This window comes from Anguilla rostrata, chromosome 7 (assembly GCF_018555375.3).
Source record: "Anguilla rostrata isolate EN2019 chromosome 7, ASM1855537v3, whole genome shotgun sequence".
NCBI classification, from domain to species: Eukaryota; Metazoa; Chordata; class Actinopteri; order Anguilliformes; family Anguillidae; genus Anguilla; species Anguilla rostrata.
In genome coordinates this window covers 43,524,584-43,539,583 of record NC_057939.1, presented here as the reverse complement: position 1 = coordinate 43,539,583, position 15,000 = coordinate 43,524,584, and the positions used below count along the sequence as shown (strand labels likewise).

Below are 15,000 nucleotides of genomic sequence, written 5' to 3'. Positions count from 1 at the left end.
CAGGCTGTGTACGCTTATGAGGGGTCTGGGACTGTGTATATTTAATGGGGTTAGGCTGGGACTCAAATGGCTGTCTCTATCTCTATCTCTATCCCAATAAAGTTCCCAAAGAACTTCAACTCTTAAACAACCGGACATGAGCCCTTATCCCTCCCCTGCTCTCTATCCCTCTCCCTCTGACTCTTCCCTCACTCACCCCTCCCTCTCTCTCTCTCTCTCACTCTCTACGTGGGAGAGTGTCTGTGAGGGGACCAGCAATAACCCCACTTATGGAGCTAATTTACGGAAGGGATTTTCACTGCCGAGCCGCGCCGTCCGCGATTACCATGCGAGCCGTTAACGGCCGAGGAATCTCCTAACGAGCGCGTCCGCAGAGCCCCGACCAATTAGCCCTGATGGGGGAGAGAATGACCGGCGCACCGGCAGCCGGTACAGCCAATAACCAGCAGCCAGCGCACCCGATAAACAATCATTATAATATCATTATGACAGCAGCTTCGCACAGGTCACACACAGACATGACCTCACACACACACAACCCCACCCCCACGTATCACAGTAACGACTTCAAATACAGCTGTTCTGCACTAGTTGCAATAATGATGTTACACACACAATCACACATGCAGACACGCGCATACACACACGCTACGATAATCACCACTGAAATGCAGGCACATCGTACATACGTGATGTTCCCACATGGGCCCATTCTGTGAAACGGGAGGATGAGTACTGCTGTGACACTACCTGTGACCACGGAAACAAGTTGCTGGGCCAGACAGGAAATGAGAAACCTTAGGGAACATTGACAATAGGACTCTGTCATGTCCTGTCCATGCTAGTGTACACTCTCTCTGTCATGTCCTTTCAATGCTAGTGTACACTCTCTCTGTCATGTCCTGTCCATGCTAGTGTACAATCTCTCCGTCATGTCCTTTCAATGCTAGTGTACACTCTCTCTGTCATGTCCTGTCCATGCTAGTGTACACTCTCTCTGTCATGTCCTTTCAATGCTAGTGTACACTCTCTCTGTCATGTCCTTTCAATGCTAGTGTACACTCTCTCTGTCATGTCCTGTCCATGCTAGTGTACACTCTCTCTGTCATGTCCTGTCCATGCCAGTGAACACTCTCTGTCATGGCCTGTCCATTTTAGTGCACACTCACTCTGTCTTGTCCTGTCCATGCTAGTGTGCACTCAGTCTGAATATCTGCCATATTTCCTGCACTCTCACAGGAGGTAGTCATGGGAACGATGAAATAAAAGACCCATGGGGGGTGAGGGGGAAGGGGGGGGGGCAATAATTACACTGCCAGCCCTTTACTGCGCATGGCTACCCTTACTGAGCGAGGCCACCAGGTGGTGTCTGATGTATGCATGCATGTGTGAGTGTGTGTGTGTGTGTACATTCATGCGTGCATGTGTGTGTGTGTGTGTGTGTGTGTTTGTGCTTGTGTGTGCATGCGCATGTGTGTGTGTATGCATGTGTGTGTGTGCATGTGTGCGTACATGCGTGTATGCATGTGCGTGATCGCTTGAGTGTGTGCTATATTGTGTGAGTTATAGTGTCTGTTATAGTGCGTGTTATAGGTTGCGTTATAGTGTGTGTTATAGTGTGTGTTACAGGGTGTGTTATAGTTTGCGTTACAGTGCGTTTTATAGTGTGTGTCACAGGGTGTGTTATAGTAGGACGGAGTGTAGCACAGTGGGTAAGGAACTGGACTTGTAACCGAAAGGTCGCAGGTTCGATTCCCGGGTAGGACACTGCCGTTGTACCCTTGAGCAAGGTACTTAACGAATTGCTTCAGTTATATCCAGCTGTATAAATGGATACAATGTAAAATGCTATGTAAAAAAAAAAAAAAAAAGTTGTGTAAGTCGCTCTGGATAAGAGCGTCTGCTAAATGCCTGTAATGTAATGTAATGTAGTGTGTGTTATAGTGTGTCATAGTGAGTGTTATAGTGTGTCATAGTGAGTGTTACAGTGTGTCATAGTGAATGTGCGTTACAGTGTGAATGTGCATTTGTTACTGCGTGTGCAGTGACAGACAGCTCTGGGGCTCGCAGCCCCTAATGAGAGCAGTGGCACAGCTGATCAGCCCACACGGCCATCTGGAAATCATCAGCGCCACGGCAACGCACAAACGAACGCAACCCCACATGCAAATGAGCACTTCCTCCCCTCCCTCCGCCTCGCCGACCGTCCGCGGCGCCGTTCCGGTGGCGAGGTGCAACCTGGCGTGATGAAATGCCCCCCCTTTCTCAGAGATCGTTCATTACAGAGAGCCCCCTGGACGGAATCCCACCCGAATCGCCGCTTTATCTAACAGGCCATGGTGAGGGGTACAGAATGATGTGGGGATATTTAATTAGAATGTTCGGCTGGTGTCCAGTCCCTAACGTCGGTGTCTCCGTGAATTACACTCAGAATGAAGCATCACTTAAATGGAACAGTGACAGTTTTATTAGCGCGGCTAACAGCTCGGCTAATGCTGCATGTGACAGGCTCAAACGCATCTTCCTCAAGTCAGGATGCGTTCAGTTAAAACAACGAGCCCTGCATTGATTCAGACAGACTGGTGCTTAAAAACTGTGTGCGAGGATGTCCAGTGGATGAGAATGATATTTGTACAGTCGAACAACTGTACCTGACCTGTGGACTACAAAACCCATACATGAACTGTGGACTACAAAACTGACATCTGACTTGTGGACTACAAAATCCACACCTGACATGTAGACTACAACAGCCACATCTGTGGACTACAAAATCCTTATCTACTGCTGTGAGACTGTTAAGAGCCAGTCCAAATCAGGCTTAATGAGGTGGCAGCGTAATAACATTTGTGGTACGGTACAGCGCTATAACTCAACATAAAAGGGCATTTGGTTCATTGCAAGCCATGGAATTAAATGGCCACAGCATTTCCAGTGTTAAAAACACAGAAACACACATCACCTTGAGCTCGCTCAGAGGTGTGCTGAACCACAGGCCGTGCTGAGGATACAAACACAAACATCGATACCTAGAGGCGGGCGGGGAGATTAGCCTCCTGCTGCGAAGCATCTTCACAACCTCGGTCCTCAGAGACACTGCTTATTACAGGCTGTTTTAGTGTGTGTGTGGATCTCCCTCACACTCAACTACAAACTCAGCAAGGGCACTATGTGTGAATATATGCATGTTTACATGTTTACACTGTGCGTGTGCCCAGGTAATGAGTGACTCAGATCCACTACAGACCCACCCGGCACAGGTGAAGGGCGTGTGAGTGGGAGGTGCCCTTACCCGCCCCGCCCCTCTGTATGAGCAGCGCAGTCTCCGCCCCCACGGCGCAGTCCTTCAGCAGGTCCACCACCTGGGTGTGGCTGAGGCCCTGGGCGCTCTGCTGGTTGATCTCCAGGATCAGGTCTCCCTCGCACAGCCCCGGGCAGCCCTGCGGCTCCAGCACCTGCTTCACCCGCTGCCCCGTGGGGCTGTCCGCGATGGTGAACCCGAAGCCGTCCGCCCCCTTCACCATGGTGACCGTCATCAGCTCCGCCTGCGTCGCCCCCGACGACGCCATCGACACGCTGTCCTCGTGGGGGGCGGGGCCCGGCAGGGAGCCGTCAAGGTGGGTGTCGCCGGGGTGGGAAAGGGGAGGGGCCGAGAGCTGGTCCCCGTGGTCCTGAACGAACCGCGCGGTCCGGGAAACGTAGTCCATGTAGGTGTCGTAGTTGCTGCGCCCGTTGACCATCAGGGGGCGCTCCCCCAAGCCCATCGGCGGGGGCACCCCGCTGCCAGGGTCCTCGGGGTCATAGGGCAGGGGGTAACCCCGGCACAGCACCAGGGTCACACTCTGACCAATCGGCACCGACTGGAACAGCTTCACCACGTCTGCGTGCGTGGTCCCCAGAACACAGACGTCATTAATGTACACGATGACATCACCTGGGAGAGAGAGAGAGAACGAAAGAGAGAGGGAGACAATGAGACTGAGTTACTAAAACAGTAAACCTGATGTGTTAGTGGAGGAGGAGGAGCTAGCGTAGCAGTGACCTGAGGAACTCAGCCTTTACTGACTGAGCCACTCTATAGGGTCCAGTCTGCCCTCATGGTAAGAAGATGAGAACCTTTAGTGCCTGAGCCACTGGGGGCTTCAGCTCATAGCTTGTTCTTTTTCACTGTCAGCCAGTTAGTAAAGTCTCAAGGAAGTGACCCCCCCGCGCCCCCGCACCAGTGCTTCTGCAGCAGGGGAAGGCAGGTAGGCAGGTGCAGGGGCCCTCGGAGTGGCTGCTGAGAGACAGGGACCACCGAGCCCCTAACCTCTAAACGGTGAAAGGTAAAGGGGCGGGGTTACCTGTGTCCATCTTCCCGTCCTGTGCGGCCGGGCCCTCCGGTATGACGCTCTTCACCTGCAGGAACTCGTCGGGCTCGTCGCCGCCGATGATGGTGAACCCAAATCCCATGGTGCTCTTCTGCAGCGTGGTGGACAGGAAGTTCCCCTTCAGCTGCGTCGCGTCCCGCGTGAACAGAGGCTTCTCTGTGGGGAAGGGGTCATCATCATCATCATCATCAATGTTGTCATCACCAGCATTATCATCATCACCATCATCATCATCATTATCACAACCATTATCATCATCATCCACAAACATCACCATCATCATTGGCATTAACACCATCATCAACATAATCTCAACCATCGTCATCATCATCAACATCATCACCATCATCATCATCACCATTACCACCACCACCACCACCACCACCATCATCCGCATCATCACCATCATCATCGTCGCCATTATTACCACCACCACCGCAACCACCACCATCATCAACATCATAACCATCATCAATATTACCACCACCATCATCCTCATAATCACCACCACCATCACCATTACCACCATCATCACCATCATCCTCATCATCATCATCACCACTACCACCATAATCACTATCATCATCATCATCATCATCATCATCATCATCATCATCATGGCCGGTCAGACAGAACAGGGTCTGCTGTGAAGGAGCAAACGTTCACAGGCAGACGTGACACACAGCAGCTCAGAGCCAATGGCAAACCAGCACACGGACGAGGGGGGCGGGGTTTAGCGTTTTTGCTCCAGACAGAGGTTCCCAAACCCCTGTGCTTCCCTGTACGAGCAGCAGCGGCAGCCATCTTAATCCTGACTCTGCCTGGATTAGGCCGCTCCATGCTCTTTCGCACCCTCAATCCACCCCTTTACTCTCACCCTGCCCTGGAGCAAAAATACATGAATAAATAAGGAATGAAAAGACGCGGAGGAGAAGCGGATTTCAGCGCTGGGGTGAAGGAGAAGCAGAAGGGGGATGTCTCACACTGCAGCTCGAGGGGGGGGGGGGGGGTGGGGGTAATCACATCACCTCATTCCACTCTCCCCCCGTGAAAGGAAAGACTGGCTTTGGACGCGCCTGTCAACGTCAAACGAGAAAGGAGGGATCCACACAGCTGCCACGTTTAAGCGACCGCCATTTTAATTCTCCCCTCGGAAAGGAATCAATCAGGGACGCGCTCGGTCGCATCGGACTCGGATTTCCTCTCGTCTCTCTATCATCGTTTCAGATTCGAGTGCATTCAGGCAGATTTTCTCCTGTTTCGCATTTACTTAGGATGAGCAGCAGGGGGCAGTCAGGCAGATATCTCTGTGATGTGATCCAGCTGCGGAGAGAACATGCAGGACTCAGACAGTAGGCCATGCAGCCAGACCACCTGCCCTGTGTACAGACAGACAGAAAGAAGGGGGGGGGGGGGAGAGAGAAGTACAGACAGCAAGCACTTATACCCCCGCTCCACCGGGGGGTGCGCGTCTGCGGGAGGGGACGTACCATGCAGGCCGAACACTCCTGCCTTCTCCTCGGGAAACTCTGATAGGTCGGTGAGACTGCGGGAACGCTCGGGGGCGGGGCCCAAGCGAGCCAGTTTGGGTCTAGGTAAGGTCGCTGAGGAGGGGCCCTCCTCAACTGTCACAAAGGAGAAAGACCCGCACTGATTGGCTGGCAGCAGTGTCACACAGCAGAGAGACCCTCACTGATTGGCTGGCAGCAGTGCCACACAGCAGAGGGACCCTCGCTGATTGGCTGGCAGTAGAGTCACACAGCAGAGGGACCCTCCCCGGTTGGCTGGCAGCAGTGTCACACAGCAGAGAGACCCTCACTGATTGGCTGGCAGCAGTGTCACACAGCAGAGTGACCCTCACTGATTGGCTGGCAGTACTGTCACACAGCAGTGGGACCCACACTCATTGGCTGATAGCACTGTCACACAGCAGAGAGGCCCTCGCTCATGGGCTGACACACATCAAACACACTCAGTGCACAACTGAGTCTTCAGACGTGCTGATCAGAGTAGTGATGTGTGTAAAATGTCCCCCCCCTCCCCTCATAGCAGGGAGCACTACATTCAGAAAAATCTGTTTACTTCACAACATTATTAGTTAAACTCACAGAGAACTTGAATGGTAGGTTTGTACACAGGAGAGATGAGTTGCATGAAGAGATCTATGGCTTGTGCATAGTGGTGGGTGTGTCTTTATAGTATATGGAGATGAGTGTTGTAGGTAGTAAGTGGTTCCATAGACAATGGGTGTGACTCTACACTCAGTGGTCATGGCTGAACACAGGTACTGCTCTAAATGGAGGGGAGGGGCACTGGCATGTGGGCGTGGCTGTACAAAGGCACCTCTGTATATGGAGGAGAGGGACACTGGGCGTGTCTACAGGCAGTGGGCGTGGCTGTGCATCGTTACCTCTGTAGATGGACGAGAGGGACAGCCCCTGGCTCTGCATTTGCTGCTGCTGCTGCAGACGCCTCCTGGCCTCCAGGACGGGGTTCTCAAACTGCGTCCTTCTGTTTATGTGGCTGCGGGACCAACGGAAACAAGCAGAAATAAAAACAGGAAGTACAGAGATCAGCCCCAATCGGTGCCACAGACCTGGGGGATCACTGAAGAGCCCAACACTCCCCAACATTCAACAGCAGGGTATAAATGAGGTCCTTGTGTTTTTTTTACTTCCTATGTAGCATTACTTAATTTTCCTTATCAGTGAAAACGAGTTTGACGAACGCAAAGAAATGAGTCATTAGCCACACGCGCTCCGAATAAAACGGGCCTCAGCCAGCGACTCGAGCGCACTCCGAGCCGCCGACGCCAGCGTGCGCTTGTGCGGGAGGTTCGCCTGCTGGGCGGTAACGCATGCTGCTGGCTCGGGGGCTTTCCTGCTGAGAAGACAGGAGAGAACGGCACTCGCTGTCCTGCACACCACCCCGACATGCAAAAATAGCCACCACAAACATGCAAACACATGGCGCACACACACCACACACCACCACACGCACACACACACACCACACACCACACACGCACCACACACCACACACACACCACACCACACACACACACCACAGCCACCACACGCACACACACACACACGCCACACACGCCACCACACACACACACACCACACACGCACACACACACACACACACAGCCACCACACGCCCACAACACACACACACACACACAGCCACCACACGCACACACACACACACACACAGCCACCACACGCGCACACACACACACACAGCCACCACACGCACACACACACACACCCACACACAGCCACCACACGCACACACACACACACACACACACACACACACACAGCCACCACACGCATACACGCACACACACACCACACACACACACACAGCCACCACAAGCATACACACACACCCACACACACAGCCACCACACGCATACACGCACACACACACCACACACACACACACACACAGCCACCACACGCATACACACACACAGCCACCACATGCATACACGCACACACACACCCACATAAACAACGCATGCACACATACACACAAACACACACACACACACACACACACGCACACACAAATGCCTATGCGCACACGCACACAGACACATGACCATAATTACATCAGTAGTATGATACTTACTCCACATAGTAACTGCCATAAACTGGGTCATCAATTTTTTCCCAGCCGTACGGAAGCTCTGGAAAAAAAATTAAAAAATGACAAACGGTTATGTGTTACTGAACCGACATTACCTGGGAAAGAATAAGCCTACCCCCCTGAAGCCATACACCGTGCATCTGTTCTTCTACTATAATAATATTCACACAGTATCTGCATCAAAACCATCTTTTAATGAATGCTACTTTTTTATTTGTCCAATTAGTTTTCTCATTAAGTACAAGGACACCATTATTTGTACAGACACATACATGATGTTAAATAAACCTGAGTTCTATCAGTAAATAATGAATTCCACTACTGGCATTGAAACAAACACCATGTTAAATAAATTTGTCTATTGATTCTTGGTCAACCGTGGCTCAATTATGGAACTCAAATAAGGTGAATTGCTGCACCAGTATTCTGTATTTAAATGAGAGCGATGCACATACCTTGGCCTGAGCCTGAGTGTGTGTGTGTGGTGTGTGTGTGTGTGGAGGTTGGATATGAATGGGTGTGCACATGTCCGTGCATATGTGTGTGTGTGTGTGTGTATGCGTGCACGTGTGTGTGTGTGTGTGTGTGTGTGTGTGTGTGTGTTTGTTTGTGTGCGTGTGTGTTTTATGGATATACTGTATAGTATCTCGGACCAACCCCTTATTCTAACAGTGTGAATATAAACTACCGTATCAACTTAACATGCCACCTATCAGACACATTACACATGTATAAATCCGACAATATCAAAGCCTCCAGTTTATAGTTCTCTTCCGAAATGGGGGGCAGGGACGTTTGGAACATGATACAAAATGGCGATTCGCAGATAGAGCTGATACAACGCTGGTTAGGAACGTGCTGTGGATGGATTACGGCTTATACTATGGCTTAAACTAATTACAATACGGATTACAGCTCTATTTTTGGAGGTGGTGGGCTGTATGATAAGTTTGTACAAATATGGAAATTTCTCCATTAGCGTTTGATGTTCTTGGCATGGGCTGCCCCATTTTACAAATCGCGTCATGGTGGGATTCATTTAGCATTCATTAGAACAGGACGAGCGCCTCCACCGCACGCATAAAATATTGAAAATAATCAGCTATCATACTTACGTAACATGCCCACGTTCGCTTTGTTTGGCTTTCTACCTGAAGCACATGTTGCTTCATGCGTCAAAATAGTTAGTAGATCACGTGACGCGCGTAATCAAACTCAATCAAACAGAAATGCCCCTCGATCAAAGCAGCCACATACAAAAAGACCACACTCCATAAAAATATACCACATGACCACACACAAATATACCACATAACCACACTCCACATACAAATATACCACATCACCACACTCCACATACAGATATACCACATCACCACACTCCACATACAGATATACCACATCACCACACTCCACATACAGATATACCACATCACCACAATCCACATACAGATATACCAAATCACCACACTCCACATACAGATATACCACATCACCACACTCCACATACAAATATACCACATCACCACACTCCATAAAAATATACCACATGACCACACTCAAATATACCACATAACCACACTCCACATACAAATATACCACATCACCACACTCCACATACAGATATACCACATCACCACACTCCACATACAAATATACCACATGACCACACTCCACATACAGATATACCAAATCAGCACACTCCACATACAAATATACCACATCACCACACTCCACATACAAATATACCACATCACCACACTCCACATACAAATACACCACATCACCACACACAAATATACCACATGGCCACACTCCATAAAAATATACCACATCACCACACTCCACATACAGATATACCACATTACCACATGTTGTGTGACACAGGGTACTTCAGGCTGTCAGACTCTTGTTCTCTGTGATCAAAGAGTCTTTGTGGAAGAAGAAACATCCCCTCACATGCTTCATGTTTCAGAATGAGATTCCCTCCCCCACTGCCTCCCCCAGCCCCAATGCCCCCTGCTGCCTGATGGGATATCTAATGAACAGAAGGGAATCTGAACCACATTTCTGTCAACTCTAAACTTGAAGCCAATAAAGTAAGACAGCTATGACTGAAATTCACTGCAGAACAGGATCAGCACACACACACACACACACACACACACTTCTCCATGTTTCTTCATTTCCACTTCTCCATATCTTACTGAATAAAGCACTGCTCGACAGTGAGACTTGAAAAAGTTTCCTGCTCCGAATCTCATTAATATTTCACCGTCCTTTTCTAATTTTGTCTGTTGAACACAGCAGGAATCACATCCTCAAACCAGAAAAGGAATTTATTCATGATGAAATCTAATTGAGCCTTGGCAAATGAGACTTGAGGCCATATTCGGTCTATGCACAAAGTACTTCACCCGGAGCACTGAGCCAGCAAATTTTCATTAATTTCAATGACCTCTGAACTCACGTTGCGTGAGATGCAGAAAATGAAGGGCAGAGCACGGTGTGGTTAGATTGAACCTGTTTCCCCATGATAGCGGGGCATAATAACACCAGGGCTTGATATGAATAGGGCTACAGAGACAAACCCCTACAGATTTCTCTTTATCTGTGGGGAGTATCGGGGCACAGGTGTGCAGCTGGACAGGATCTATCAGGTTCACTAATGGGGTTTCACCTTGGAACAAAGCTGCAGAATCAATTTGGCCGCAAGATGGTGGACCCTGACGCCGCAGCCATCTGTATGCAGACACCGAGCAGCTTTTGACTGCTTCCCGTGGCCTGGTTCAAAACGGTCCCCACAATGTTAAGCTATTCTGCAGTTGGAGAACCCTGTTTAATAACAGCCTTTTACACAGAATCCGACACCCCAGCGACCTCAGTGTGTCTGCTTTGTATTTTTCATACCTGTGTCAGTTGCCTCATTTTACCCCGCTGTCTACCCCAAACCAAAACACAACACGGCGTTGAGCTAAACCCGCTGACTTCATAAACACTGCGTAATACACAGAGAAAATGGGATTAAATAAAGTGCTGGCCGCCTTAAATCTCAGCTGTTTGTTTGGAACCACCTTAAATCACCAGACCTGTCCTCCAGCAAAGGGAGACAGTTTCCATGGAAACCACAGGAGGAAGCCGCAGTCTGAACTGAAGACTCTTTGAGCCCCCGATAGTCTATCAGCACCCCCTGCACACACACACACACACACACACATGCATACATGCACAGGCACACGCACAACACACACACAGGTATGCACACGCACACATGCACACGCACGCACACACACACACACACACATGCAGGCACACACACGTCTGTGCATTTCTGCATGTGTGTACGTGTGTCCTACTGTCTTTACCCAGAACACACCCCTCTCTATGTCCACTACAGAGCCCCCTCCTCAAAATGAGTACAAGCCCAGGATGCAGCAGAGGCAGGGGGGCACTTTCTACAGTCGAGTCTCGTCAATATTAGGCTGGGGTGGGGGGAGGGGCATACGGCAGGCTTTAACTGCAGTTACTTCATGATACTTCATATCAATTTGCATATTCATTATATTAATTCATTACTTACTCATATCTTTAAATGGATAATGCCACAGAAAACATACACTTCAGACTTGGGTCAAATATATATATTTGAAATATTAAAAATAAATAACTTGCTAAAAAAAGTACTTTGTACGTCAAACTCCAATATTCAGACTGCACACTCCAAAAACTTAAGGACTGACCTTTTGATGCAAAGTGAAGTATAGTTTTATTCCATTTTGTTAAGATAGAATGTTCCAGAACTATGTTCAATTTTGTATCAAAAGGTCAAACCTTAATTTTTTGAGTACGCGGTTTGAGTAATTTTGTCATGTTTTGAATCTTGCTGTGAATAGCATTCGGTGCATTCTGAATGCACATCATTAAATGCGCTCTCCCAGGCTGTACACGCTACCCAGCTGCACACGCTCTCTGGCTGTGCACGCTCTCTGACTGTGCACTCTATCTGGCTGTGCACGCTCTCTGGCTGTGCACGCTCTCTGACTGTGCACGCTCTCTGACTGTGCACGCTCTCTGGCTGTGCACGCTCTCTGGCTGAGCACGCTCTCTGGCTGTGCACGTTCTCTGGCTGTGCACTTTATCTGGCTGTGCACGCTCTCTGACTGTGCACGCTCTCTGGCTGTGCACGCTCTCTGGCTGAGCACGCTCTCTGGCTGCTCACGCTCTCTGGCTGTGCACGTTCTCTGGCTGTGCACTTTATCTGGCTGTGCACGCTCTCTGACTGTGCACGCTCTCTGGCTGTGCACGCTCTCTGGCTGAGCACGCTCTCTGGCTGCTCACGCTCTCTGGCTGTGCACGTTCTCTGGCTGTGCACTTATCTGGCTGTGCACGCTCTCTGGCTGTGCACGCTCTCTGGCTGTGCACGCTCTCTGGCTGTGCACTTTCTCTGGCTGTGCACGCTCTCTGGCTGTGCACGCTCTCTGGCTGTGCACTTTATCTGGCTGTGCACGCTCTCTGGCTGTGCACGTTCTCTGGCTGTGCACTTTATCTGGCTGCGCACGCTCACTGGCTGAGCACGTTCCCTGACTCTCTGTCACCATTATCCTCGATTCCCCCTCTGCTCTGCTGGGAACCTTGTCAGAATACTCCCTTCAATCACACCAACGGCAGACACGCCCTCCCCCGACTTCAAAGCCCCAAGGTCACGGAGAATGATGGAGTTTCTCAGGTGAAACCGACCCCGTTCCGCAGAATTGAGTACTTGACTTTAGCCGTCGTGACTCGAGTGCAATCATAACTTTCTCCGGTCTAACTGCTCGGATGTCATTATAAACTCCTGCAGCTTACAGCTGACAGGGGGGAGAAATGAAAGCCAATGTCCGGTTAAGACAGGAACACTACGAAAGCTGCTTTCTGAACACCGCAAAACGAACCTGCAGACACAGCGCCCCCTCCAGGACTAAAGTTAAACCCACAGACACTGCAGCACTCCAGGACTAGAGTTAAACCTGCAGACACATCACCTGCTCCCTCCCTCCATCATTATCTCCTCACACAAGTCCATTATAATTATGATAATTTACATTATAATCATAATTATGATGATTTACATTATAAATTATTTATATATACATGAGATGTTAAAATGAACAGGATAGAGTATAGCCTAGAGGAAAGAGAGGGGGTGAGAGAGAGCAAGGCAGAGGGAGGCAGAGAGAGAGAAGGAGAGATGTAGAGTGGGATGGAGGCAGATAGGGAGGGATGTAGTGAGAGGGGGAGGTAGAGAGGGGGTAGAGGCTGATCTGTCTTGTGTCGTCTCTAGTAATCCCGTCTCTGTCTGAGATCAGCGATCGTCGCCCTGCTGGAACCTTACACAAAGAGAGCCTCCACAGGCTCCGGTCTGAAAGCAGCGCAGAGTTATTAAAACCAGCTTTGCTAAAAAAGCACTTCAAACTCTTCCGAAAAATGAACAGTAGAATAAAACACCCTGAGGAGGGGAACTGAGCTGAACACTGAAATGGCAGGATACTTCACACACACACACACACACACACACACTCACCATCCTCTTTACACTCTTCCGGCGGTTTTGCCTTCTTCGCCAGCCGAGGATCCAACCACGACGTCGTCTTAGTGTTATGACTGGAGAGATCAGAGAGAGGAAGAGAGAAAGAGGGAGAGAGGGGAACAAAAGAGAGAGAGAGAGAGAGAGCAAGAGAATGTTTATTGTGGTCAGTCATGCAAGTTGTCCAGAGTAAAATCTACTCCTACGAACAGTAGAATTAACCATTCAAATGTGATTGGGTTACAGCAATCCATACATTAAGTGAATAACTCAGCAGGCAGTATTCTGCTGTACTGAATGATGATTAAATCAAGTTAAGCAGATCTGATATAGTCTCCTAACCATTCCTCCACACCAGTAAGCTGAAAGCACAATACACACTACAGTATCAACAGGGGAGATGAAAGGGTGAATTGCTTAGCAACACAAAAAAAATCCCTGTACTAAACTTCTGAACTCAGTTCTTATCGTAGCTGTGTACTTACCGGAAGATGCAGAGTCTGTGCATTATCGTCAATACAGTGTCTGTGCATTTACAGGTATGTGCAATCTGCATACTTATCATAGATAAGAGTCTATGTATTTACAGGTAGGTGCAGAATCAGTGTACTTCTCATAGATACAAAGGTTTTTAATTGCACTCCTCGCACAAGAGGAGAATATAATTTGGCTCAGATATAATCATGATTCCATCTTTGCACCCCTGTCCCAAAACACATTCTACACAGTATAATTCGCAGTTCACATTCCAAAATGCTTTATTATCGTTCCTGTATTATGGAAAATTGTCGTTGACATGCTTATAGTGCACAATACAAAACAGCACCAGGTACCCACCCATTAAAGGGAACAAGCAACAAAAAAAAAAATATTCTGAACACAAATCAGTAACTATGACGTGCTGTAGGAGCAGTTGTGAGAGCAGGTGCACCTGGTCTTTCAGAAAATCCCATTTACATCTCTGTGAGACAACAGATTACAGACGGTATTATTCAGTATGTGTGTTAGCATTAGCTCACAGCGCTCACTGGCCCTGGGATCAGAGAGTGATTAGGGTACACTCGGTACAGACACACACCTCTCAGTACAGACACACACCTCATAGTACAGACACACACCTCTCAGTACAGACACACACCTCATAGTACAGACACACATCTCTGAGTACAAACACACACCCTTCAGTACAGACACACAACTCTCCGTACAGACACACAGCTCTCAGTACAGACACACCCCTCAGCACAGACACACATCTCTCAGTACAGACACACACCCCTCAGTAAAGACACACACCTCTCAGTACAGACACACACCCCTCAGTACAGACACTCATCTCTCAGTAGTTGCACCTCTTAGTATAGGCACAACTTGCAGCGCAGACACATAGCTATCAGCACAGACACA

At 49.2% G+C, this 15,000-nt stretch overlaps 1 protein-coding gene across 1 annotated transcript in view; it reads right to left on the bottom strand.

Moving 5' to 3' along the window:
* The window catches only part of LOC135258644 (membrane-associated guanylate kinase, WW and PDZ domain-containing protein 2-like), a 34,377-nt gene that overhangs the window by 13,828 nt on the left and 5,549 nt on the right, over nucleotides 1–15,000 (bottom strand). Inside the window, exons 5-10 of the mRNA XM_064342086.1 lie at nucleotides 13,591–13,670; nucleotides 8,013–8,070; nucleotides 6,781–6,893; nucleotides 5,861–5,995; nucleotides 4,344–4,526; nucleotides 3,293–3,934 (exon numbers count right to left, since the gene is read on the bottom strand). Of these exons, the coding sequence (XP_064198156.1) occupies nucleotides 3,293–3,934; nucleotides 4,344–4,526; nucleotides 5,861–5,995; nucleotides 6,781–6,893; nucleotides 8,013–8,070; nucleotides 13,591–13,670 (1,211 nt within the window). The remainder of the gene's footprint in view (nucleotides 1–3,292; nucleotides 3,935–4,343; nucleotides 4,527–5,860; nucleotides 5,996–6,780; nucleotides 6,894–8,012; nucleotides 8,071–13,590; nucleotides 13,671–15,000) is intronic.